The sequence below is a fragment of the Pristiophorus japonicus genome, chromosome 9 (genome assembly GCF_044704955.1).
Source record: "Pristiophorus japonicus isolate sPriJap1 chromosome 9, sPriJap1.hap1, whole genome shotgun sequence".
Classification (NCBI taxonomy): domain Eukaryota; kingdom Metazoa; phylum Chordata; class Chondrichthyes; family Pristiophoridae; genus Pristiophorus; species Pristiophorus japonicus.
In genome coordinates, this window is record NC_091985.1 from 5,039,173 (window position 1) to 5,067,171 (window position 27,999).

The following is a 27,999-nucleotide window of genomic DNA, read 5'->3' on the forward strand; positions in this document are numbered from 1 at the left end:
TAAAGGTGCAGGTTATGTAGTGACCGTGTCTGCAGTACATGCCTCGTGTGACTTTATAATACAGTGCAGAGACACTACAGTTGTACAGCGGAGGGGCGATCCACACTGCCAGGTAATCACCCAGATGCTGAAGACAAAAATCTTCCCCAAGGCTTGCTTTTAAAATGTGATTTACAGCTTTGCTTCGAGTCTTTGCGATTAAAGAAGGGCTTGTCTGGCACGTCACAATGAAAGCAGGGCCCCTTTTAATTAGAAACAGCAACAGGAACTGAAACTATGGCATTGGAATGAATCTGGGCCGGCTGCACTGTAAACAGGAAGTAGGTCAGTTTGAGCAACATTTTCTGAGAAATGGAAGCAGGAGGAAAGATATCATGGTTGGAGGACGAACTCTCGTGTCCAATATGTCAGGATATCTTCAAGGACCCTGTCTCTCCTCCGTGTCAGCACAACTTCTGCTGTGCGTGCTTGATGAGCTACTGGAAGCTGAAGGGAAGCTGTGAGTGCCCGGTTTGCCGAGAGATATATTCCACCAGTACCTTAAAGTGGAATCGCACACTGGCCAACATCGTTGAGTCATTCCTCAAGGAGTTTACAAAAGGTCAGGAGAGTGCGGCGGGTCGTGTGTGCAGTCAACACAAGGAGGTGCTGAAACTCTTCTGCCGGGAGGACCAGGAGGTGATGTGCGTTGTGTGTTTGCACTCAAGGAAGCACGAACACCACAAATGTCTCCCTTTGGAGGAGGCTGCTAAAGAATGCAAGGTACGGTGAGACAGACAGAGTCAGGTTCTGCTAAAGGGAAGGCAGTCTGCTGCACAGGTGTAGTTCAACTGAGAACAGTGACTACATAGGGAGAGCAGGCACACTGACATGTTCACACAGCAGAGTGACACACTGAGAGGGAGGGAGAGGGAGAGGGAGGAGAGTGACTACATACGGAGACCAGGCACTCAGACATGTTCACACAGCAGAGTGACACACGGAGAGGGAGAGGGAGGAGAGTGACTACATACGGAGACCAGGCACTCAGACATGTTCACACAGCAGAGTGACACACTGAGAGGGAGGGAGAGGAAGGAGAGTGACTATATACGGAGACCAGGCACTCAGACATGTTCACACAGCAGAGTGACACACTGAGAGGGAGGGAGAGGAAGGAGAGTGACTATATACGGAGACCAGGCACACTGACATGTTCACACAGCAGAGTGACACACTGAGAGGGAGAGGGAGGAGAGTGACTACATACGGAGACCAGGCACTCAGACATGTTCACACAGCAGAGTGACACACTGAGAGGGAGAGGGAGGAGAGTGACTATATACGGAGACCAGGTACACAGACATGTTCACACAGCAGAGTGACACACTGAGAGGGAGAGGGAGAGGGAGGAGAGTGACTACATACGGAGACCAGGCACACAGACATGTTCACACAGCAGAGTAACACACTGAGAGGGAGAGGGAGGGAGGAGTGACTATATACGGAGACCAGGCACACTGACATGTTCACACAGCAGAGTGACACACTGAGAGGGAGGGAGAGGGAAGAGGTTGCCAGTGTGAACGGAAGGGAGTTGTCTATGGGAGAGTTCAGTGTTTGAGTTAACTTTTGGGGATGTGATGGTCTGGTCAGTCTGTTGAAAATCCATTTTTCCTGTTTTTTTAAGATTAAAAATCTATCAACTATGAAGTGCACAAGTGATTAAAACGAAGCAGAATGCATGATTTTGCAATGTAACCATTCAGAATTTTCCTGGGCAGTGTCACCCACTGTGTACAGCCCAGAAACAGGCCATTCAGCCCCACTGGTCCGTGCCGATCTTTCTGCTCCACACCAGCCCCTCCCCTGGTACTCAGCACCTCCAGAAATTAACCGTTCATTTTGTGCTGTTACAATTTGGATTCCCCCTTCAGGTTTTCGGGTATTTTTGCGGGGGTGTGTGAGCACGGTGGTTTTAACCATCCTGCCCCATTATCCAGTCGGCACTCAGGTAAGTGAGGGGAGGTCATGTGACAGCTATACAGAGCGGGTGTGATGGGAGAGAAGGGCGGAGGGAGGTCTGAGATAGGGGAGGCCTGAACTCCTGCTCCTCCCTGTACCACAAAGGAAGCTTCCCGATCCTTTCACACATGGCAGGAAGCTTATGGCAGCTTCTTCACTGATGCCGCAGTGAAAATCACTGTGTCGGGGTCCTATAGGAACATCGGAACAGGAGGAGGCTATCCAGCCCCTCGAGCCTGCTCCGCCATTCAGTGAGACCAAGGCTGACCTGTGACCTAACTCCACACACCCGCCTTTGGCCCATATCCCTTAATACCTCTGATTAACAGAAAGATATCAATCTCAGATTTAAAATTAACAATTGATCCAGCATCAATTTGCCGTTTGTGGACGAGAGTTCCAAACTACTACCACCCTTTGTGTGTAGAAGTGTTTCCTAATTTCACTCCTGAAAGGTCTGGCTCTGATTTTAAGACTATGCCCCTAGTGCCAGACTCCCCAACCAGCGGGAATAGTGTCTCTCTGTTCCCCATAAAATCTTCAAAACTTCAATCAAATCACCCTTTAACCGTCTAAATTTCAGAGAATACAACCCTAATTTGTGTAATCTCTCCTCGTAACTTAACCCCTTGAGCTCAGGTAAACCTACGCTGCACACCCTCCCAGGCCAATATACCCTCCCTAAGGTGTGGTGCTCAGAACTGCTCACAGTGCTCCAGGTGTGGTCTAACCAGGGCTTTGTACAGCTGCAGCATAACTTCTGTTCCCTTGTATTCTCGTCCTCTCGATATAAAGGCCAGCATTCCATCAGCCTTTGTGATTACTTTCTGCACCGGCTGTTTCAAACACTACAAGGAACTCGGTCACGTTGTGATCACGATTGGATAAATGTTCATGCAATGTTAGGCTGTAAGCTACATCTGGCTCATGCATTACCAAATCTAGTATGGCTTGCCCCCTTGTTGCCTCCGGGACGTATTATTGTCGAAAGCTATCCTGAACACACTCAAAAAAAAAGCGCTACCTTTCTGTCAGGTGCTCGTCTGCTTATCCCAATCTAAAGAGAAGTTCAAATCCCCCATTAAAACCACTCTGCCTTTGCTACACGCTTGTCGAATCCCTGCATTTATACAATCTGCCACTTCACAGCTGCTCCCAGGGGGGCCCATACACAACTCCCACTACAGTCGGATTAAATCCTTTCCTACTTCTTAATTCTATCCATAAAGTCTCCGCTGCCTGCTTACCTCTCGTTATATCCTCTCTCATCATAGAAGTGATTTCATCCTCAATCACTCGGGCTGCACCAGATGCCCCATCCTTCCTGTCGCCCTTATAACCGGGTATATTTAGTTCCCAGTCCTGACCATCTTGCAGCGATGTCACAGTAATGGTGACCATGTTGCACTCTCTAAGTTAAACTTGCGCCTGCAATTCATTCAATTTGTCGCCTTGATTCCCATGATGTTATCAGACCGCGATTGGCGTACATGAATTAGGACCCTGGTAGCTTTGGGCAGGCAACAGCAAAAACAAAAATTTGTCTTTAACGTAGTGAACCATCCCACAGCGCTCCACAGGAGTTTTCTCAAACAACAATTTAACAGTGAGCCACAGAAAGAGATATTAGGGAAGGGGACTAAAAGCTGGGTCAAAGAGGCAGGTTTTAAGGAGCATCTTAAAGGAGGAGAGAGAGGTCGAGAGGCGGAGAGGTTTCGGCAGGGAGTTCCTGAGCTTGGGGCCCAGGCAGCCGATGGTGGAGCGATTATAATCCGGGATGCTCAGGAGGGCAGAATTAGAGGAGTGCAGAGATCTCGAGGGATTGTGGGGCTGGAGGAGATTTCAGAGAAAGGGAGGGGCGAGGGCCATGGAGGGATTTGAAAACAAGGATGAGAATTTTAAAGACGGTTTAGCTGCCTGTCCTGAATTGCCGGAAGCAGTTGGATCGGGCGGCTTTCCAGTGGGTAGGTCATCCTGGACGTTTTAACTGCTCATCCGCCCAGTTTCCACCGAGTGTGTCGGTCCCGCCCTCTGTTCTTCTCCTCCTTTACAAGTGAATGAATGTTGGCTGTCGGTTCAGCTTATCTTACAAACACATCGAGACACTTGTTTTAACCTGATAGGCTTATCATTAAGACCATTCCTGTGTTAGCAGCTCTTTGGTTAACTTTCTCAGTTGCCGTTGCCTGACCTCAAAGCTCAAAACTGAAGTTAATCATTACTTGTTCAACTATTGTTCTTGGAACACACATCATGTTTGAGAAATCTGTGGCTGTGTTCAACCTTTTGGGGCAAAATTAGGCTCCTTTGCACCTCCCGTCAACGGCCCCAGGGGGGCGCTAACGGGCTGCGATTGGGCGTGGTGCTGTTAACGCCGCCCGCCATATTGGGCGGGCGTTTCGCGGCGGCGCTACGGTGTTGCGCCCCGATCCCCTGTGCCCGAAGATCGCGACATCATCGCCGTGCGCAGCGCCCCCTTGCCGCCCCGCACCCGAGATGCGCGGGGCGATAACGGCGACAGTTTCAGGGGTCGGGTATCGGGCGGCCGGCCGCAAACAGGGCGAAAATTAAAGGGGGAGGTGGCCGAGTGCAGGGAAAAAAAAAAAACCCTGACTTTTCTGTTGCTGCCCCGGACGCGGTTCCTTCGGGGGTCGGGACCGCGATCGCTCGGTCCACCGTGCTGGGTGAGTGGGCCAGGTCGAGAGAAGTGAGGGAAGGCCCCTCGAACCTGGCAGTGCCCAGTGTGTAGGATCGCTGTGATGCCCACCACATTACCGCCACTTGATTTCGCGCTCCCCTCCCTTCCAGGGGCGGTAACCGGCATTTATCGAGAGGGGCGAGAATCCCGCTCTCAGTCTCGCTTCTCCCCAGTGGTGGTGCTCCCAAAAACCCTTTGATTCCAAATGCATTAGCCTCTATTGAAATAGCAGGCGGAGGACAGTTTTGGGAACGTGTTAAGAGTTCTCTCGCTAATATCAGCACCAATTGTCTTGTAAGCCTTTTATGTATTTTAAAGCACTACGAAGAGAAATTCACGAGACATCAGGCCTTGTGATAGTTTGCAGCTGTATCCTGTTATGTGAAAAAATAACCTGTGCTCACCGCCTTGGTTAATCTCTCTGCAGCACACTGTCTCTGCTGCTCTGTGAGTAATACACGCCTCCATTCCTGTGTAACGCACTCTGAATCATTGCTGCTACTTGTTCTGTGCTGTCATGGTATTATTAAACCGAGCTTCTCAACAATTCTTCTTCCAGACGGAGCTGAGGATCTTGATGAAACCCCTAAAATCCAAGATGGAGAAATTCGGTGGCGTCAGAAATGAGTATGAGCTAACTTTGAAGCATATTAAAGTAAGTTGCTAAATGTTCCGCTCAATTATTGCTTGCAGTCCGTGCCAGAAATGTAAGGGCTGCCCAACCTATTCATTTTCTAAACACAAAACATCCTTCTTTCTCCTATTCGAGACCAGAATTCCAAATCCGTGCCCCGTAAATGGATTGAGAAACAAGTCTTTTGTTCAGTGAACCTGTGTGAGTTTGCAGTTTTGCTGTTTCACAGGACCCGACCTTCACTTGCTCACAAGGAGCTCCCTACGTCCTTGCTTGACTAACAGCTGTGGCTCAGTGGGTCACTCTCTCGGCTCTGAGTCAGAAGGTTGTGGGTTCAAGTCCCACTCCGGGAACTTGAGCATATAAATTTAGGATGATGCTCCAGTGTAGTGCTGAGGGAGCGCCGCACTGTCAGAGGTGCCGTCTTTTGGCTGAGATGTTAAATCGCAACCCCGTTTGCTCTCTCAGGTGGATGTAAAAGATCCTATGGGGCTATTTCGAAGAAGAGCAGGGTAGTTCTCCCCGGTGTCCTGGCCAATAGTTATCCCTGAATCAGCATAACAAAAACAGTTTATCTGGTCATTATCACGTTGCTGTGTGTGGGAGCTTGCTGTGCGCAAATTGGCTGCCATGTTTCCCACATGACAACAGTGACTACACTCCAAATTAGCTGTAAAGTGCTGTGAGATGTCCAGTGGTCGTGAAAGGCGCTATAGAAATGCAAGTCTTTCTTTCTCGTACATCAAATGTCACGTAGAAGCCAAAGAGCAGGTGTGATCAATATTAAATACATAAACACTGATTCCGCTAAAGATTGAGGAGGTGAAGATAAGCAGGCATGAATTATGGCTGTCACAAATAATTATTTTTATTAACGCAACTAAAAAAAGAACTGACAACCTTAAAGAAATGAGTTAACTGACAGAATAAACACATAATTTGAAAGACAACTTCAGAATCATTGTCTCGATCCATTTCTTTAATAATTTAAGAAGATAATACTCAATAGGTTAAATAATAAGTTAATAAATACATGAGAGCAGATAGCTACCTCTTAGCGTTCCTTCAAATCAAAGGCATCATCTGGAGCTGGACCAAGACTTGCTCCACAAGGTCCCAGAAGAAGCATATTTCTCAAAGAAATGGTCCCTTTCAGATGTTTTCGACATTGGTGACACACCACTCTTCCTACACCCTATAAAAGGCAAGCCACACACCAAAACGTTTCAGTCCCTTTTGGCACCAAGCATCCGAGAAAGAAGATAAAGAAAAGGTGACCTTTCTCTGGTCGGGTCTGAGGGGAAGGTCAGGTGGGCGTAAGGTCTGTGGAGTATGCCTTCGACTCACAGTGAGGAAGCCCGTCAACTTTAGTCATTGTTCTTCCCCATTCTCAGCAATCCTCCACAATCCATTGAAGAAGAAGGGAAGTGGACAAGGGGGCAGAAGCTCCAGCAGCAGGACTGACCTGCCAAAGGTCACAAAATCTAAACACATCAGCCAGTTGTGGTTTTTCGAGACCAAAACTTTTTAATCGTCAATCCCTATCACTGTGTCCAAAGCTCCATCTGCATCCATGTAACAACAGTCATCCAAAGATTGGTCAACACTTGGAATGAACTCCGAGATAAAGTCGTGGGGGTGGAAACCTTGCAAGGCACAATGGGATGCTGCGATGGGAGGAACTTTAGGATCATTCCAGATGGATGAAATAAGATGGGTCGAATGGTCTTCATCATCCATAATTATCTAGTGGTCTTCCCTCAGGTTTCCTGCCATTGTTCATGATCAGGTTACAGAAACATAGCCCTCTTCACCTCTGTCTGGTTCTTTAGTGGGATCCCAGCTTGATGCCTGAAAGACTTATGTAACATAGAAACATAGAAAATAGGGCAGGAGTAGGCCATTTGGCCCTTTGAGCCTGCACCGCCATTCAATAAGATCATGGCTGATCATTCCCCTCAGTACTCCGTTCCTGCTTTCTCGCCATACCCCTTGATCCCTTTAGCCGTAAGGACCATATCGAACTCTCTCTTGAATATATCCAATAAACTGGCATCAACAACTCTCTGCAGTAGGGAATTCCACAGGTTAACAACTCTCTGAGTGAAGAAGTTTCTCCTCATCTCGGTCCTAAATGGCCTACCCCTTATCCTTAGACTATATCCCCTGGTTCTGGACTTCCCCAACATCGGGAACATTCTTCCTACATCTAACCTGTCCCATCCCGTCAGAATTTTATATGTTTCTATGAGATCCCCTCTCATCCTTCTAAACTCCAGTGAATACAGGCCCAGTCGATCCAGTCTCTCCTCATATGTCAGCCCTGCCATCCCAGGAATCAGTCTGATGAACCTTCGCTGCACTCCCTCAATAGCAAGAACGCCCTTCCTCAGATTAGGAGACTAAAACTGAACACAATATTCCAGGTGAGGCCTCACCAAGGCCCTGTACAACTGCAGTAAGACCTCCCTGCTCCTATACTCAAATCCCCTAGTTATGAAGGCTAACATACCATTTGCCTTCTTCACCGCCTGCTGTACCTGCATGCCAACCTTCAATGACTGATGTACCATGACACCAAAGACCCGTTGCACCTCCCCTTTTCCTAATCTGCCGCCATTCCGATAATATTCTGCCTTCGTGTTTTTGCCACCAAAGTGGATAACCTCACATTTATCCACATTATACTGCATCTGCCATGCGTTTGCCCACTCACCTAACCTGTCCAAGTCACCCTGCAGCCTCTTAGCATCCTCCTCACAGCTCACACCGCCACCCAGCTTAGCGTCGTCTGCAAACTTGGAGATATTACACTCAATTCCTTCATCTAAATCATTAATGTATATTGTAAATAGCTGGAGTCCCAGCACTGAGCCCCGCGGCACTCCACTAGTCACTGCCTGCCATTCTGAAAAGGACCCGTTTATCCCGACTCTCTGCTTCCTGTCTGCCAACCAGTTCTCTATCCACGTCAGTACATTACCCCTAATACCATGTGCTTTAATTTTACACAGCAATCTCTTGTGTAGGACCTTGTCAAAAGCCTTTTGAAAGTCCAAATATACCACACCCACTAGTTCTCCCTTGTCCACTCTACTAGTGACACCCTCAAAAAATTCCAGAAGATTTGTCAAGTATGATTTCCCTTTCACAAATCCATGCTGACTTGGACCGATCCTGTCACTGCTTTCCAAATGTGCTGCTATTTCATCTTTAATAATTGATTCCAACATTTTCCCCACTACTGATGTCAGGCTAACCGATCTATAATTACCCGCTTTCTCTCTCCCTCCTTTTTAAAAAGTGGTGTTACATTAGCTACCCTCCAGTCCATAGGAACTGATCCAGAGTCGATAGACTGTTGGAAAATGATCACCAATGCATCCATTATTTCTAGGACCACTTCCTTAAGTACTCTATCAGGCCCCGGGGATTTATCGGCCTTCAATCCCATCAATTTCCACAACACAATTTCCCACTAATAAGGATTTCCTTCAGTTCCTCTTTCTCACTAGACCCTCGGTCCCCGGAAGGTTATTTGTGTCCTCCTTTCTAACCTCTCGGCTTCTTGAATGGAAGTTCCTGCCCTCAAAGACCGTTTTATTGGTAGTGCCTATGCTCAGTGCACAGGATGTCAGAGGAACAGAGGAATTGCTGTACAAAAATTCATCTTCTCCCATTCTGGTTGTCACATGATACAACAATACTGGAGTTATTGACCAATCCCAGCAATCAATCTCTACTAATCAGTGTACAACAGATCCAGACACGAGGTGAGGAAAACCCCAGTGGGGGAGAGCTTTGGGAAACAGGTCCACAATCTCCTGTTTCCCCCCCGAGCTCGCTACACTCCCCATACCTCACCTCTCCAATTACTCACTTACAGTGTTCCAAAATGTGATTTTCTGAAAGAAATCTATCGAATTTGCATATGAATGAATAAATAGGCTTCGCTTCTAGAGGTATAGAATTGAAAAGTAGAGAAGTTATTCTCTACTTGCTTAGACCAGATGTAGGGGCCGAAGTTGCCCCTTTCTATGGGTCCTTGGTCGCTGAAAGCGTTGGCCACGTGTGACGTGGACTGGCTGCCGCGTCTCCGCGGAGGGGCCGCCATTTTAGGAATTGCCCTTCCTCAGTTTTGGAGCGGTGTAAGGGAGCGCTCGGCTCGTTTTCCTGCCGCGTCGTGCTCGCGCCGACCCCTTACCGACCGGTGACCCCTTACCGACCGGTGACCCCTTACCGACCGGTGACCCCTTACCGACCGGTGACCCCTTACCGACTGGCGGCCCCTTACCGACCGATCCTGTCACTGCTTTCCAAATGTGCTGCTATTTCATCTTTAATAATTGATTCCAACTTTTCCCCACTACTGATGTCAGGCTAACTGGTCTATAATTACCCGCTTTCTCTCTCCCTCCCTTTTTTAAAAAGTGGTGTTATATTAGCTACCCTCCAGTCCATAGGAACTGATCCAGAGTCAATAAACTGTTGGAAAATGATCACCAATGCATCCACTATTTCTAGAGCCACTTCCTTAAACACAATTTCCCACCTAATAAGGATGTCCTTCAGTTCCTCCTTCTCAATAGACCCTCGGTCCCCTAGTACTTCTGGAAGGTTATTTGTGTCTTCCTTCCTGAAGACAGAACCAAAGTATTTGTTCAATTGGTCTGCCATTTCTTTGTTTCCCATTATAAATTCACCTGAATCCAACTGCAAGGGACCTACGTTTGTCTTCACTAATCTTTTTCTCTTCACATATCTATAGAAGCTTTTGCAGTCAGTTTTTATGTTCCCGGCAAGCTTCTTCTCATACTCTATTTTCGCCTTCTAAATTAAACCCTTTGTCCTCCTCTGCTGAATTCTAAATTTCTCCCAGTCCTCAGGCTTGCTGCTTTTTCTGGCCAATTTATATGCCTCTTCCTTGGATTTAGCACTATCCTTAATTTCCCTTGTTAGCCACGGTTGAGCCACCTTCCCCGTTTTATTTTTACGCCAGACAGGGATGTACAATTGCTGAAGTTCATCCATGTGATCTTTAAATGTTTGCCATTGCCTATCCACCATCAACCCTGTAAGTATCATTTGCCAGTCTATTCTAGCCAATTCACGCCTCAAACCATCGAAGTTACCTTTCCTTAAATTCAGGACCCTAGTTTCTGAATTAACTGTGTCACTCTCCATCTTAATAAAGAATTCTACCATATTAAGGTCACACTTCACCAAAGAGCCCCGCACAACAAGATTGCTAATTAGTCCTTCCTCATTACACATCACCCAGTCTAGGATGGCCAGCTCTCTAGTTGGTTCCTCAACATATTGGCCTAGAAAACCATCGCTAATACACTCCAGGAAATCCTCCTCTACCGCATTGCTACCAGTTAGGTTAGCCCAATCAATATGTAGATTAAAGTCGCCCATGATAACTGCTGTACCTTTAATGCACGCGTCCCTAATTTCTTGTTTGATGCTGTCCCAACCTCACTACTACTGTTTGGTGGCCTGTACACAACTCCCACTAGCGTTTTCTGCCCTTTGGTATTCCGCAGCTCCACCATACCGATTCCACATCATCCAAGCTAATGTCCTTCCTCACAATTGCATTAATTTCCTCTTTAACCAGCAACGCCACCCCACCTCCTTTTCCTTTCTGTCTATCCTTCCTAAATGTTGAATACCCCTGGATGTTGAGTTCCCAGCCTTGGTCACTCTAGAGCCATGTCTCTGTGATGCTAATTACATCATATCCGTTAACTGCTATCTGCGCAGTTAATTTGTCCACCTTATTCCGAATACTCCTCGCATTGAGGCACAGAGCCTTCAGGCTTGTCTTTCTAACGCCCTTTGCTCCTTTAGAATGGTCTGTTTCCTCACTGTATATCCTATGGAATCCTATGGAATACTAACTGCTTCCATCGTCTCCCTGTGGAACCTGTTCCATAGATTGCCCACTCGCTCACTGAAATATTATTTCCGCAGATTAGCTTTGAATTCCCCCTCCCTTCCAGCACAGGTCGTGTTCCCTGGGTCCACAGTCCTGAACACTCTGAGACAGCTTTCTTCTCTATCAACTCCTATGATCTGATGTTTATATTATCTTGTCTCTTTCGAATATAAATAGCAATTGTCTCACCTCTCACCCTTCTCCTTATCCATTGAGAACTTGCCCAAATTACATCATCGCTCCTGTTAACCCAATCCCTCCATCCCCTCAATCGTTCTGGTTGTCCTTTTCCGTACCCCTCCAAAATCCTTTTTGCATGGCGGTGACCTGACCAGTGCACAGGATCCTCGGTGCGGAAACCAAGATCCAAGCAATCCTGCCTTGTCTGGTATTCAGATTGAGCCAAAGTTACAACACCTAAAGCTGCCCAATGGGTGAAGAGTTAGTGTGCATGGTGTGCTTGTGCCTGTATGGGTCTTCATTTTTTCCGCAGTCCCTCTGAGTCGAGGATGACTTGCTTCCACGCTAACATGAGTTCTAAGGTGACTGATGAGACCAATGCAGGATCTACAGTCTCTGTCACAGGTGGGACAGGTAGTGGTTGGGGGACGGGTGGGTGGGGGGCTTGGGTTGTTGTGTGCTGCTTCCGCTGTTTGGACTTGGCTTCCACGTGCTCCCGGCGAAGAGACTCAAAGTGTTCGGCGTCTTCCCGGATGCTTCTCCTCCACTTTGAGCAGTCTTGGGCCAGGGATTCCCATGAGTCGGTGGAGACGTTGCATTATTTCAAAGAGACTTTGAGGGTGTACTTGGAAGTGTTTTCTATGCCCGGTGGATCTCGCTTGTTTGGGGAGTCTCGTATCGGGCATGTGGACAATGTGGCGTCCATCGGAGCTGATCGAGCGTGGTCAATGCCTCGATGCTGGGGATGTTCGCCTGAGAGAGAACGCTGACCATCCTCTGCCTACTTCACGATGACATGCAAGACGTGATTCTTACCAACGGACCCAATACAAGTGTCAAGCAAGGCTGTGTCATTGCACCAACGCTCTTCTCCATCTTCCTCACTGCACTGCCTCATCTCGCCTTTAACAAGCTCCCCGCTGGAGTGGAGCTAATGTACTGGACAAGCGGGAAATTGTTCAACCTCCGTTGCCTCCAGTTATCCAAGATTATTCCAACCTCTGTTATTGTCTGTATGTGTACGGTGGAGCCAGCTGGAAGTATGTTGAGTCATTGAAGATGAGAGAAACTGGAATCGTCCAGTTGAGGGGTTGTGTTGAAGGGGCCTCCTGGACCTTGCTGGGAGCTAGGAATGGATCTGGAAACAGTGAACACTCTGTTTGTCACCCGAGTGAATCCATTCTGGAAGAATCCACAGTGATCACGATAATTAGGGATGAGGGAAGTCCTTTGACGCATCTTACTTCACCCATCCAGAAACACCCCATTGCACTATCCAGCTGTCACTGAAATGATTCCAGGGTTTGTGTCCCCACTGCGTACTGCGGAGTCCATGCCCTGTTCGATCATTCTTTGTGCGATGAAGTATTTTCTGATCTCAAAAGGAACCTAATTTTTCCGTCATGCAAATAGCTCTGTGTTGGCACTGAGGGGTCACCTGCCATGGGTGCAGGATGCCCAGGGGTAAAGCGGAAATATTAATTCCTCTCGAGGTGGGGGTAAAACAAGTTAACGCTCCAAGAACAGAATTAAATAACAGCCAATTGGATAAATGAATGGTTTCTTTGACACGAGTGCAGCAAGAATGGGTCTGGGTGGCAGTTGCAGGGGTTTCAGCCCTCTGCCCCCTGACCGTCGCTTCCCCCTCCCAGTGTCGAATCTGGCCCCACACACGGGTTGTAGACTGGCTGGTCCCTGCTCCCTCAGCACTGCCCTGGAGGGCTCGGCCTGGTTTTTTGTGCTCCAGTTTCCGGAGGGGAACTTGAACCCACGGCCTTCGGACTCCGAGGCGAGAGTGCTGCCCACTGAGCCACATCTGAAAGTAGAGTGAAGTTACCCTGGGCAGTGCCGGGGGGGAGGGTGGTCTCACTCTGCAGATAGTTTACTCCAAGCTTAGAATCAGTGTGAAGAGGTTTCAGCTTTGCACTAACGGCAGACTCATGAGAAGCATTTGCTTGTTTTAAATCCTTTGAAGCTGAATAATCCTACAATATCTCGGCCCATAATTTGCTCTCTTTCCTCTGTTTTTTTTTTTAACCCCCCCTCCCACCCGATCTTATGTTTTGTTTCTCTCTCAGTCTCCCATGGCAGCTGGTAATTACCCCGCCATTCACACCCCGTCTCGACTCATCTTTTTCTAACTTCTGCCTTAGCAAAAGTCGGCCCATCATCCCTTGTGTCTCTCTCTAATCTCTCCTGCCTTCCCCCCCTATCACAGACCTTCCCTTTTGTTCTTGCTTTCCCCCCCCCCCCCCCCCCTTTCAGTGCTGGTTAACAATCTGTTCATTCCAAACATTCTCCAGTTCTGACGAAGGGTCATCCAACCTGAAACGTTAACTTTGTTTCTCTCTCCACAGCTGCTGCCTGACCCGCTGAGATTTCTGTGTTTTTATTCCAGTATCTGCAGCATTTTGCTCTTGTAATTGTCCAGTGAGCTGCCGGGGCCTTTTAAGCCCTTTAATAAATAAGTTTGATAAATGGGCTTCACATCAGCTGAGTCAAGCAGCATGAAGTGAGATAATATCGTGTTTTGAAGCCTGTTGGCATGTAGCTTTGTCACAGGTTTGGCTCAAGCAAGGCACGAGCGTTACATAACTCGTTTCTGTTAAATGACATCCCTGATTCGAATGTTTAATCACTCGGGGGGGAACAATACCCTCCAGTTTGTCAGATCTGGATTACGGGATGACACGCACGAGAATGGAGCAGCGCAGTGTATCACTCTGTCCCTTATCAGGAACAATAGACTATCCATCCACACCCCTTCACCTTCCACCCTTGCCCCTCAGGCTGGGCTTGTTTAGGATCTGAGAGATGAGATAGGAGTTATTGTTGAATGTTTCCCTTGGCCATGTGTGGTGTCTGACTCATGCACCCAGCTGTGACTGATCCATTCACTGCCAAAACTAGCCTGTCATTTGCTAATGATACCTCTCACACAAGATACAGCACTCCCCCGAATGTAACACCCCCTCATTGTAAAAATGCCCCCAAACATCAGACTGATTCCGACAGCCCACACCACCTGAAATGTCCCATAACGGTAACAGGCTTTGTGCTGTGAGCATTCCGTCCGATATGCAGGGGCCGGCTCAATACAAATTCTTTACACTCAACTCATTTTTGTTTACAACAGAGCCAGGCTTCGAGGGCTGAAAATCAAATCAAGCAGGAATTTCAGAAACTGCACCGTTTTCTTCACCACGAAGAGAAGACTCTGATGAACGATCTCCGTAAGGAGGAAGAGCGTCACGTTGAGTTAATGAGGCAAAAACTGCAGGAAATCTCTGATGACATGTCAACGCTGGACGCTACCATCCAGTCTATTGAGAGCGAGCTTCGCCAACAGGACTCTGCACTCTTTCTACTGGTGAGTGAGAGGTGTTCGAGAGCTCACCGTGGAGTGTGAGCACAGGGCTAGTGGCCTGACTGCACAGGGCACATGGAACAAAGAACTGATTTATACGACATCCTATCACATCTCCCAGAAACAGTTCAGAGTGTTCCACATGCAATGACTAATTTCGAAATGAGTTGACGACTTTTTTGTAGCCGTATTCGACAATCATTTTCAACACAGGAAGATTCCACAAAGAACCTTGAGATGACCCAGCTAGTTGGTCTGTTTATGGTGGTGGAGGTTGAGGGAGAAACGACGACTTAGATCACGAGGACACTTCCTGCTCTCCATTGCGAAGTGACAGCCTTAGCTCAGGGATAGCATCTTGCCTGTGAGCCAGAAGGTTGTGGGTTCAGAGTGCACACTGAGGGAGTGCTGTGCTGTCTGAGTGTGTGTGTGTGAAAGATGACATGCCATTATTTGAAGAAGAGCAAGGGAGTGTGCCTGGGGTCCTGGCCCTAAGTGTCAGCTGTGGCTCATTGGGCAGCACACTTGCCTCTGAGTCAGAAGATTGTGAGTTTAAGTCCCAGGGACTTGAGCACATAAATCTAGGCTGACACTCCAGTGCAGTGCTGAGGGAGTGCTGCACTGTCGGAGGTGCTGTACTTTGGATGAGATGTTAAACTGGGGTCTCATCTGCTCTCTCAAGTGGATGTAAAAGATCCCATGGCACTATTTCAAAGAAGAGCAGGGGAGTTATCCCCAGTGTCCTGGCCAATATTTATCCCTCAATCAACATCTAAAACAGATTATCTGGTCATTATCACATTGCTGTGTGTGGGAGCTTGCTGTGCGCAAATTAGCTGCTGCGTTTCCCACATTACAACAGTGACTACACTCCAAAAGTACTTCATTGGCTGTAAAGTGCTTTGAGACGTCCGGTGGTTGTGAAAGGCGCTATATAAATGCAAGTCTTTCTTTCACCAACATCACCAGTTTGTGAAAGCATGCTGTGTGCAAATAAGCTGCTATGTTTCACGATATTTAACAAAAGCTACATTTCTAAAATACCTCATTGGCTGTAAGTAGTTTGAGATATTCTGAAGACATGAAAGGTATATAAATGCAAATCCTCTCTTTAATGGATTATTCCGAATACACGAGTTGCACACTATCCGTCCCAAAGGTCAGCGAAGCACCTACTCCTGTCCCAATCTGACAGCTCCTACTCCAGTCTGAATTTCTAGCGTTAAGCAGAGCCACTGAGAGACAGACATGACGTTACTTTAACAAATCTCCCACAGGACATTAACCCTGATAAGAACATAAGAAATAGGAGCAGGAGTCGGCCATTTGACCCCTCGAGCCTGCTCCGCCATTCAATATGATCATGGCTGATCCGATCATGGACTTAGCTCCACTTCCCCGCCCGCTCCCCATATCCCTTTACTCCCTTATCACTCAAAAATCTGTCTATCTCCGCCTTAAATATATTCAATGACCCAGCCTCCACAGCTCTCTGGGGCAGAGAATTCCACAGATTTACAACCCTCTGAGAGAAGAAATTCCTCATCATCTCAGTTTTAAATGGGCAGTCCCCTTATTCTGAGACTATGCCCTCTAGTTCTAGATTCCCCTATGAGGGGAAACATCCTCTCTGCATCCACCTTGTCGAGCCCCCTCATCATCCTATATGCTTCAATAAGATCACCTCTCATTCTTCTGAACTCCAATGAATAGAGGCCTAACCTACTCGACCTATCTGCATAAGTCAACCCCCTCATCTCAGGAATCAACCTAGGGAACCTTCTCTGAACAGCCTCCAATGCAAGTATATCCCTCCTTAAATACGGAGACTAAAACTGCACGCAGTACTCCAGATGTGGCCTCACCAATACCCTGTACAGTTGTAGCAGGACTTCTCTGCTTTTATACTCCATCCCCCTTGCAATAAAGGCCAACATTCAATTTGCCTTCCTGATCACTTGCTGTACCTGCATGCTAACCTTTTATATTTTATGTACAAGGACCCCCAGGTTCCTCTGTACCTCAGCATTTTGTGGTCTCTCTCCATTTAAATAATAATTTGCTTTTTTATTCTTCCTACTAAAGTGGATAACCTCACACTTTCCCACATTACACTCCATCTGACAAATGTTTGCCCACTAACTTAGCCTGTTTATATCCCTTTGCAGATTTTTTTGTGCCCTCCTCACAACTTGCTTTCCCACCCATCTTTGTATCATCAGCAAACTTGTCTACATTACACTCAGTCCCTTCATCCAAGTCATGAATATAGATTGTAAATAGTTGAGGACCCAGCACCGATCCCTGCGACACCCCACTAGTCAATGTTTACCAACCAGAATATGACCCATTTATCCCGACTCTCTGTTTTCTGTTCGTTAGTCAATCCTCTATCCATGATAATATATTACTCCCAACCCCGTGAACTTTTATCTTGTGCAGTAACCTTTTATGTGGCACCTTATCGAATGTCTTCTGGAAATCCAAATACACCACATCCACTGGTTCCCCCTTATCCACCCTGTTCGTTACATCCTCAAAGAACTCCAGTAAATTTGTCAAACATGATTTCCCTTTCATAAAACCATGCTGACTCTGCTTGATTGAATTATGCTTTTCCAAATGTCTCACTACTGATTCCTTAATAATGGACTCCAGCATTTTCCCAACAACAGATGTTAGGCTCACTGGTCTATAGTTTCCTGCTTTCTGTCTGGGGTTTTCATTCAATTGTCCTCAGGGGTCACTGAAATTTAGTGGGGAGAGACCATGGCAGTGAGAATTGTGTGCCGCCTGTTGGAGGAAGTGAGCTTGATGGGCCAAATGACCTTGGCTCATTCCACAAATTCCTGCATTCTTACCTGAAATAAGTTAGAAATCTGTGACCATTGAGTCATCCCTGAGTCGGATTCTGAGGTATCGTTCTAACATTGCAAGCTACAGAATTCAACCCAGATCAATAGTGTTCCATGGACAACATGTCTATAGTGCGACCCAACATGGAGAACATGTTTATGGTCCGACCCACCATGGATAACATGTTTATGGTGCGACCCACCATGGATAACATGTCCGTGGTCCGACTCACCATGGAGAACATGTCCGTGGTCCGACTCACCATGGAGAACATGTCCGTGGTCCGACTCACCATGGAGAACATGTCCGTGGTCCGACTCACCATGGAGAACATGTCCGTGGTCCGACTCACCATGGAGAACATGTCCGTGGTCCGACTCTCCATGGAGAACATGTCCGTGGTCCGACTCACCATGGAGAACATGTCCGTGGTCCGACTCACCATGGAGAACATGTGTATGGTGTGACCCAGCAAGTTACCATCATCTCCCTTTCCTCCCGTGGAGATTTATTTAATCAGCTGTATTTGATATTAATTCTTCTAACTTTCAATCGAATTCTTGTCCTTCACCTTGTGTTGTCACCTGTTTGCTTATAATGAGAGATATTTACATATCCATTCCAGTATTTGAATAGAATTGAAGCCACAGCCATTGCCCAATGAGAGCGTATCGATCAGCCGGCCATTTTACAGAGATCTGATTGGTTTACACCGTACTTCATTATATTTGGTGCTCGATGAGCAGATGGGCCCCAATCACTCACAACTGTGTTCCTTTTTTCCTTTCAGAGTCTTCCGACAACTAGAAAAAGGTATGAATCCCACGCGACCAATCCTCTCTCTCTCTCTGAACGTTTCTGCATTTCCCACTTCCTATCCTTTCTTCCGATACCGCTCCCTGTGATTGAGCTGAGGGGGCAGGCAGGTGAACATCATAGTCCTGATCCTTGGCTAATGGCCATGTGAGGATTGCTGGTGGGCCTCTCTGTCTGAATTCCTGGTAAGTGCTCCAGATGGACAAAGCTCTCGGCTCGGAGTGTCGCTTCGTGGGGTTTACCTTTGTGGAAGCCCATGTTGATCGTGGCTCAGTTGGTAGCACTTTCGCTTTTGAGTCAAATGGTATAGGTTAAGTCCCACTCCACAGAGCTGTACACAAAACCTGGGCTGCTACTCCAACGTACTACTGAGGGAGGTGCCATCATTCCGATGAGACGTTAAAATGAGGCCCTGTCTGCCCTCTCGGGTGGTCATAAAAGATCCCACAGCCACTATTCAAAGGAGAGCAAGGGAGTTCTCCTCAAAGTCTTGGCCAAAATGTATCCCTCGACTGACATCACTGAAACAGATGATCTGGTAATTATCACATTGCTGTTTATGGGAGCTTGCTGTGCGCCAATTGGTTGCAGCGTTTCCCACATTACAACAGTGACTACACCCCAAAAGTACTTCATTGGCTGTAAAGTGTTTGGGATGTTGGGGCTTTTCCAGTACGGCTGTCAGTGGGCGTAAAATGAGTGACTATATTGGTGTTGAATTGGTGACCATATACACAAATCCTTAAAGGTGGCGGGGCAAGCTGATAAGGGGGTTAAAAAAGCATATGGGTTACTTGGGTTTATAAATAGAGGAATAGAATATAATAGCACAGAGCTCGTGCTGGGACTTGATAAATCACTGGTTGGCCCTCAGCTGGAGTCCTGTGGACAATTGTAGACATTACTTGTCAGGAAAGGTGTAAAGCCTCAGAAAGGGTACAGAGGGGTGTTACCAGGGATGAGGGCCTTCAGTTATGAGGAGAGGTTGGAAAAGTTAGGAATATTCTCCTTGGAACAGAGATTATATAGGATTACATCAGATATACGGCACAGAAACAGCCCATTGGGCCCAACCAGTCCAGGCCGGCGTTTATACTCCACTCGAGCCTCCTCCCGTCTTTCCTCATCTAAATCTGTCAGCATAACCCTCTATTCCCTTCTCCCCCATATGTTTATCCAACCTCCCCTTAAATACATCGATACTATTCACCTCAACCCCTCCCTGTGGCAGCGAGTTCCACATTCTCACCTCTCTCTGAATTCCCCATTGGATTTCTGGGTGAACTATCTTATATTGAGGGCCTCTAGTTATACTCTTCCCCACAAGTGGAAACATTCTCTGTATCCACTCGATCAAACCCTTTCATCATTTTAAAGATCTCTATTAGGTCACCCCTCAGCCTTCTCTGTTCAAGAGCAAAGAGGGGTGATGTAACAGAGGTTTTCAAGCTGATGAGGGGTTTGGATAGAATAAATAGAAAAAAGTGATTCCCTTCTGGTGAGTGGGTCAATAATCACAGGTCATGGATTTAAAATCATTGTGAAAGATCTGGAGGGGAGATGAGGAGAAATGTTTTCACTCGGAGAGTTGTGGAGATGTGGAACGCTCGACCTGAAGAGGTGGAGGCCGCTGACTCCGTCAATAATTTTACACGGGAGTTGGACAGGTAGCGGAGAATGAGGAACTGTGAGGGTGAGGGAAAGTGGTGAGTGTGGGACTGAGCACGACCGATCTTTCACAGGGCCAGCACAGGCACGACGGGCCGAATGGCCTCCTTCTGTGCTGTACATTTCTATGGTTCTCATCATCATAGGCAGTCCCTCGGAATCGAGGAAGACTTGCTTCCACTCTAAAAGTGAGTTCTCAGGTGACTGTACCGTCCAATACGGGAATGACAGTCTGTGTCACAGGTGGGACACACAGTGGTTGAGGGAAGGGGAGGGTGGGACTGATTTGCCCCACGCTCCTTCCGCTGCCTGCGCTTGGTTTCTGCACGCTCTCGGCGACGAGACTCGAGGTGCTCAGCGCCCTCCCGGATACTCTTCCACCACTTAGGGCGGTCTTTGGCCAGGGACTCCCAGGTGTCAGTGGGGTCGTTGCACTTTATCAAGGAGATTTTGAGGGTGTCCTTGAAATGTTTCCTCTGCCCACCTGACCAACGGATCCACCACAAACCCAATCAACATCCAGACCGGGGTCAAGAAGGGCCATGTAGGAGTTCCGTGTCGGGCAATGTGGCCCGCCCAACGGAGCTGGTTGAATGCTGGTCAGTGTTACAATGCTGGGGATGTTGGCCTGATCGAGAACACTAACATCGGTGGGTCTATCCTGCCAGTGGACTTGCAGGATCTTGCGGAGACAGCACTGATGATATTTCTCCAGCACTTTCAGGTGTCTACTGTATATGGTCCACGTCTCTGAGCCATGTAGGAGGGGGGTATCTCTACAGCCCTGTAGACCATAAGCTTGGTGCCACATTTGAGGTCCTGGTCTTCAAACACTCTCTTCCGAAGGCGACCGAAGGCTGTACTGGCACACTGGAGGTGGTGTTGAATCTCGTCATCGATGCCTGCCCTTGTTGATAGTAGGCTCCCAAAGTATGGAAAATGGTCCACGTTGTCCAAGGCCGCGCTGTGGATTTTGATGACCGGGGGCCAGTGCTGATGATGGCTAGGAGTTCGGCCTCTGAGTGTGCACAGACGAAAGCGTCGTCCGCGTACTGTAGTTCGACGAGAGAGGATGGGACGACCTTGGATCTAGCCTGGAGGCGGCGAAGGTTGAACAGGTTCCACTGGTTCCATAGTTTCGATCCACTCCAGCGGAGAGCTTGTTGAGCGTGAAATGCAGCATTGCAGCGAGGAAGATTGAGAAGAGGGTTGGGGCGATGACGCAGCCCTGTTTAACCCCGGTTTGGACGTGGATTAGGTCTGTAATGGATGCGTTGGTAAGGATCACGGCCTGCATGTCATCGTGGAGCAGGCGGAGGATGTTGACGAACTCTTGGGGGTAGCCGAAACGGAGGAGGACGTTCCATAGACCCTCACAGTTGATAGTGTCAAAGGCTTTTGTGAGGTCAACGAAGGCCATGTACAAGGGCTGGTGCTGGTCCCTGCATTTCTCTTGTAGTTGACCCCAGGAGGAGCTCCTCAGCCACAGACCCGACCAAGATGACCCCCAGGATGGCAGCTCCCTAGGGAGTTCCTTTGCTGAATAATCTTATCCCTGGCCATCTGTTGCCATCCCTCACTCTTTCTCCCCCAGTCTCTCCCCCTCCACTATTTAACTTTCCCCTGGCCCTAACAGTGGGTGCATTTCTTACCCCTAAAGTTCAAAAAGTGATGGTAGTACCAGGGAGGGCAATCCTGAAGATGGATTCAGGTGAGAGCGAGCGAGGATGTCTTTCCCTTGTTCCTGTTCTCATGTTGCTTGCCGCAGTCTCACTGGGGTTAGCTTTACTTGGGGCGTTCCTCACTGAAGGCACACTAGTCACCTTGTAATGTCCTGTACACACCGCACAGAATCTAGTCCGAAACGGCACATGTTTAACATCTGCGACATACTCTCTCATTACAGAGCTAACTGCGCTCCTCAAGATCCAGAGACCATCTGTGCTGTGATTAATGTGGGACACTATGTCGGGTCCTTGCAGTACAAAGTCTGGAAGAAGATGTTGAACATTGTCAATACAGGTGCGTGTTATTATATTGTGTATATACCATTATACACCAGTAGTGTAATCCAGGTGTGTCATTATATAATGAAGAGCGTTACACTCGAATAATACACCATTTTATAAAATATATGCAGGAACATTACAGCCAACATACAATTACAGAAATAAATACAGAGAATGCTGGAAATCTCAGCGGGTCAGGCAGCATCTGTGGAGAGAAACAGAGTTAACATAGAAACATAGAAACATAGAAAATAGGTGCAGGAGTAGGCCATTCGGCCCTTCGAGCCTGCACCACCATTCAATAAGATCATGGCTGATCATTCACCTCAGTCCCCTTTCCTGCTTTCTCTCCATACCCCTTGATCCCTTTAGCCGTAAGGGCCACATCTAACTCCCTCTTGAATATATCCAATGATCTGGCATCAACAACTCTCTTGTGTTCAGATCATTCCATGGCCTCGTTTTGGGTCGCTGACCCTTTCCGATTCCAGCATTTGCAGTATTTTGCTTTTGTGATACAATTACAGAATACTCTCCCCCAGAGTCCCACTCCCCCATGATATGTCATTCTTGTGTTCCTGTCATTCCATGGCCTCGTCCCTCCCTATCTCTGTAACCTCCTCCCACATTAAAACCCTCGAGGACTCTGTATTCATTTAACTCTGGCCTCTTGCACATCCCAGATTTCCTTCACCCCACCATCGGTGGCCGTGCCTTCAGCTGCCTGGGCCCTAAGCTCTGGAATTCCCTCCCTAAACCTCTCTTTGGCTCAGTGTCAATCTTTGCCTGACTTACTCTCCTGTGAAGCGCCTTGGGATATTTTACTACGTTTCTGGCGCTATATGAATGCAAGCCGTTGTTGAAATCAATAGAAATGAAAATGAGGTGGGCTTTATAATGGGAAGATAATTTTTAAAAATTCATTCCCGGGATGTGGGCATCGCTGGCAAGGCCGGCATTTATTGCCCGTCCCTAATCGCCCTCGAGATGCTGGTGGTGAGGCACCTTCCTGAATACAACGGAGTGTCTCGCTGGACCATTGCTGGGGGCAGTTAACAATCAACTACGTTGCCATGGGCCTGAAGTCACATGTAGACCGGACCTGGTAAGAAAGATTTTGTTCCCTAAAGGATATTAAAACAACAACAACTTGTATTTATATAGCATCTTTAACATAAACCATCCCAAGGTGCCCCACAGGAGTATTATAAGACAAGAAATTTGACACCGAGCCACAAGGAAAATTAGGGCAGAGCTTGGTCAAAGAGGTAGGTTTTAAGGCGCATCTTAAAGGAGGAAAGAGAGGTAGAGAGGTTTAGAGAGGGAGTTCCAGAGCTTGGGGCCCAGGCAACAGAAGGCACGGCCACCGATGGTTGGGCGATTATAATCAGGGATGCTCAAGAGGGCAGAATTAGAGGAGCGCAGACATCTCGGGGGGGGGGGGGGGTTTGTGGGGCTGGAGGAGATTACAGAGAAAGGGAGGGGCGAGGCCATGGAGGGATTTGTAAACAAGGATGAGAATTTTGAAATTGAGGCGTTGCTTAACCGGGAGCTAATGTCGGTCAGCGAGCACAGGGGGTGATGGGTGAGTGGGACTTGGTGCGAGTTAGGACACGGGGCAGCCGAGTTTTGGATGACCTCTAGTTTACGTAGGGTAGAATGTGGGAGGCCGGCCAGGAGTGCGATGGTGTAGTCAAATCTGGAGGTAACCAAGGGGGCTTCAGCAGCAGATGAGCTGAGGCAAGGGCGGAGACGGACGATGTTACGGAGGTGGGAATAGGCGGTGTTAGCTCTGGTGAACCAGATGGATTTTTATGGCCATCCGATAGTTTCATGGTCACCATTACTGACACTAGCTTTTCGGTCCAGATTTATTTCATTTAATTTAAATTCCGCAGCTGTTGTGGAAGGGTTACTAGTCCCGGAACATAACCACCATGCTACCATACCCCAATAAAATCGCTTCTCCAGACTACCGCTGAGATGGCGAGGCTGAGAATGAAGCGCTCGTGATCTGCCCCTCTGCTGTAAGGCGTACACCTGTGTGTGTGTGAGACCTTGTGCGGGGCTCTGTCTGTATGTGTTGCACATTGTACGGCTCATAGTTAACTTGTCCTTTGCCGTCTGCTCAGCCTCTGTGACCCTGGATCCGAATACAGCCGCCCCGTGGCTCACCCTGTCTGAGGATCTGACTGTCATGGGATGCAGCCTAACCAAGCAGGAGTTGCCAGACAACCCGGGGAGGTTCGACTGCTGTGTCTCTGTGCTGGGATCGGAGGGCTTCACTTCAGGAAAGCATCACTGGGATGTGGATGTGCGGGGGCAGACTGGCTGGTGTTTAGGGGTAGCCAGAGAATCCATCAGAAGGAAAGGAATCATTAAAGTGGACCCGGAGAATGGCTTCTGGGCTATTGGGCTGATGGATGGCAATGAGTACTATGCATTCACATCGCCCTGGCGCACGGATCTGAGTATTAGTCCGAACATCATCCGCGTTTACCTGGATTACAAAGGTGGAAAGGTGTCCTTTTATAACCTGGAGAACATGGCCCTTCTCTACACTTTCACAGACACCTTCACCGAGAAGCTTTATCCCTACTTCTGTCCGTACTTAGTCCTAGACGCTAATAATCTTTCAGTAATGAAAATCTATCCTCGCAAGGTGGTTTTACAGGATTAATACCATTAAACCTTGGCCACACTGAAAGGCTACCCTCAAATATCGCAGCCGTTTCATGCAAGCCACTGTTAGATAGAGAAACTCCTCCTACAATCACATTGAGTAAAGAGGTAGCATCTAAATCCACATAATGTTCCACTGTCATTTTCCCCAAGTCTTAAATCCCCGTCGAGACAGCAAGGGCTGGATGTTCACTCAGGCACCAATGACGGGGCGGTAAACTTTGCGCCGGGAAATGGTTTGCGACGGACCCAAACAATTGGGTTGCTGGGCCCTGAGAGTGGAGCGGACCGAAGGAAGACGTTCCACACCTCTCGCAGGGCGCTAGGCCAGCTGAGCAACTGGAAATACGTTGCTAAAGAACTGGCCTCGGAGCGCCCTGCAAAAACACAAAAACATTCCCAATAAAGTACTCCCCCCAAACAAAGGTGAATCATAAAATAACCTTAACAAATATCACTGTCACTGACCTTTTTCCATTGTTCCTTCCCCTAGCGCCCAGGGACAGCTCTGCCCGCCTGCTTTCTCTGGCGGGGTCAGTAGGGGGCGCTACCGGTGCTGCTCTGAGCAAATATCGCATCGCTGTCGAAAGCGAGGGCGTTGCACCGGCTCAACGCTCCCGGGCGGGACTGCTCCCGGGCGGGACTGCTCCGTGCCCATACAAAACCCTCACCAAATTCCCCGGCTGAGCATTTCCAGACCCATTACCCCCCCCACCCTCCCCCCGGGGCGCTGACAGAGCCCCCCCGGGGCTCAGTATTACCAGACCCTTTACCCCCCCCCAGGCACTCAGTATTACCAGACCCATTACCCCCCGGGGCTCAGTATTACCAGACCCATTACCCCCCGGGGCTCAGTATTACCAGACCCATTACCCCCCGGGGCTCAGTATTACCAGACCCTTAACCCCCCCGGGGCTCAGTATTACCAGATCCATTACCCCCCGGGGCTCAGTATTACCAGACCCATTACCCCCCGGGGCTCAGTATTACCAGACCCTTTACCCCCCCCCCCGGGGCTCAGTATTACCAGACCCATTACCCCCCGGGGCTCAGTATTACCAGACCCTTAACCCCCCCGGGGCTCAGTATTACCAGATCCATTACCCCCCGGGGCTCAGTATTACCAGACCCATTACCCCCCGGGGCTCAGTATTACCAGACCCATTACCCCCCCCCCCCCCCCGGGGCTCAGTATTACCAGACCCTTTACCCCCCGGGGCTCAGTATTACCAGACCCTTTACCCCCCGGGGCACTCAGTATTACCAGACCCATTACCCCCCGGGGCTCAGTATTACCAGACCCATTACCCCCCCCCCCCCCGGGGCTCAGTATTACCAGACCCATTACCCCCCGGGGCTCAGTATTACCAGACCCATTACCCCCCCCCCCCCCCCGGGGCTCAATATTACCAGACCCTTTACCCCCCCCCGGGCACTCAGTATTACCAGACCCATTACCCCCCGGGGCTCAGTATTACCAGACCCATTACCCCCCGGGGCTCAGTATTACCAGACCCTTAACCCCCCGAGCACTCAGTATTACCAGACCCATTACCCCCCGGGGCTCAGTATTACCAGACCCTTAACCCCCCGAGCACTCAGTATTACCAGACCCATTACCCCCCCCCCCCGGGGCGCTGACAGAGCTGTAATCAGAATGAAAATCCAGCCCCAAGACTGCTTTGGGAGGGTAGTCAGTACAAAGCCTTAAGCAAGTGTTACACCGAGTGCAAGATGTATCCACTGCACAGACCTTTCTCATATCGGTTTACAACTGACACAAGACCAATTTTAACTTTCAATCCACTTGCTATGTTTCTCCAAGCAGGGCCTCATGGTCTAATGATTATTCATAAGTAGTTTGCAGTTGCTGCATCAAGCCGTCTCCATCTATAATTCAGCTGTAAACTACCAGCACCGCTCACTAAAGAGCCACTGCTGTATCTTGCTGGGGAGGTCACGGGGGTTGGGGGGGGGGGAACCAAGCATTGCAATTCACATGTCCGCAACACTTTCTCTATAGGCACTGGCTCAGTGGGCAGCACTCTCACCTCTGAAGGTTGTGGGTTCAAGCCACACTCGAGAGGATAAAATCTAGGCTGACACTCCCAGCGTGGCACTGAGGGAGCGCCGCACTGTCGGAGATAGCGTCTTTCGGATGAGACGTTAAATCGAGGTCCCGTCTGCCCTCTCCGGTGGATGTGAAAGATGCCCAGCACTATTGTGCACAACAGAGGAGCTCGACCTGGATCATATTTATCCCACAGCTGACATCATTAAAACAGATGGTCCCGTCATTTATTTAGTTTCTGTGTGCGGGAGCTTGCTGTGCGCAAATTGGCTGCTGCGTTTCCCACATTACAACAGTGACGACACTTCCGAAGGACTCCATTGGCTGTCAAGCGCTTTGGGGTGCCCTGAGATTGTGAAAGGTGCTTTGTCTTGATCAGCACCGTTTTAAATGTGTAAATTGACCCTGAATCAATGGCCTCTCTGGAAGAGTCTGTAAGGCAATGCACTCACACTGCCGTCCCTGCTCACTGTTCCTCTATCAGACACCATTACAATACCATCGGGTATGGATCCCATCATTAAATCTTTATCAATGGCTTTAATAGAATGACAGACATGTACAGCAGGGAAGGGGGCCATTTGGCCCACAGTGGCTGTGCAGGTTCTGTGAAAGTCCCACTGAGTCTCACTTACCTGCCCTTTCCCCCAGAGCCCTTTAAAGTTTTTCGTTTTTGAATATTCAGCCCCTTCCTCTTTAAAAGGGATTCTGCTTGCAGCACAGTTTGTGGTCGGGACATCCCATGGTTAAATACATTCTCCTGACCACTTCCTTTGCCGCTGCAAATAACCTCTCACGATTTACCGAACCAGAACCCTTCAAAGTGTAGCCTTCTCCGTTCCAATGGAAAGAGCCCGTTTCCCCGGTCTCTCCTCATCACTGAAACCTCTCACCCCCAGGATCATCTTCGTGAATCTCCTTTCTACCCTCTCCACAGCCCAGCCCAAACCAGACACAATATACTTAACGTGGTCGAACCAATGATGTGTATGACTTCAGCATGACCTCTTTGCTTTTGTACTCTATTTATAAAATGTTTAAGTGAAACACTCTGGACTGGTATATATTAT

The 27,999-nt window shown here is 48.5% G+C and overlaps 1 protein-coding gene across 1 annotated transcript; it reads left to right on the plus strand.

The window, feature by feature from the left end:
* On the plus strand, positions 1 to 27,976 carry LOC139272920 (zinc-binding protein A33-like). Its single transcript, XM_070889031.1, has 6 exons — positions 1 to 762; positions 5,262 to 5,357; positions 14,597 to 14,830; positions 18,474 to 18,496; positions 22,074 to 22,189; positions 24,309 to 27,976. Exons 1-6 carry the CDS (start codon positions 352 to 354, stop codon positions 24,854 to 24,856), a joined length of 1,428 nt encoding a protein of 475 aa, XP_070745132.1. The 5' UTR covers positions 1 to 351; the 3' UTR covers positions 24,857 to 27,976.
* The last annotated feature ends 23 nt before the right edge of the window (positions 27,977 to 27,999 follow it).

Coding starts and splice junctions, on each gene's coding strand:
- LOC139272920 (XM_070889031.1), top strand. CDS start 352: ATGGAAGCAGGAGGAAAGATATCATGGTTGGAGGACGAACTCTCGTGT. Junction 5,358..14,596: donor TAACTTTGAAGCATATTAAA/GTAAGTTGCTAA, acceptor TGTTTACAACAG/AGCCAGGCTTCGAGGGCTGA. Junction 22,190..24,308: donor GTTGAACATTGTCAATACAG/GTGCGTGTTATT, acceptor CCGTCTGCTCAG/CCTCTGTGACCCTGGATCCG.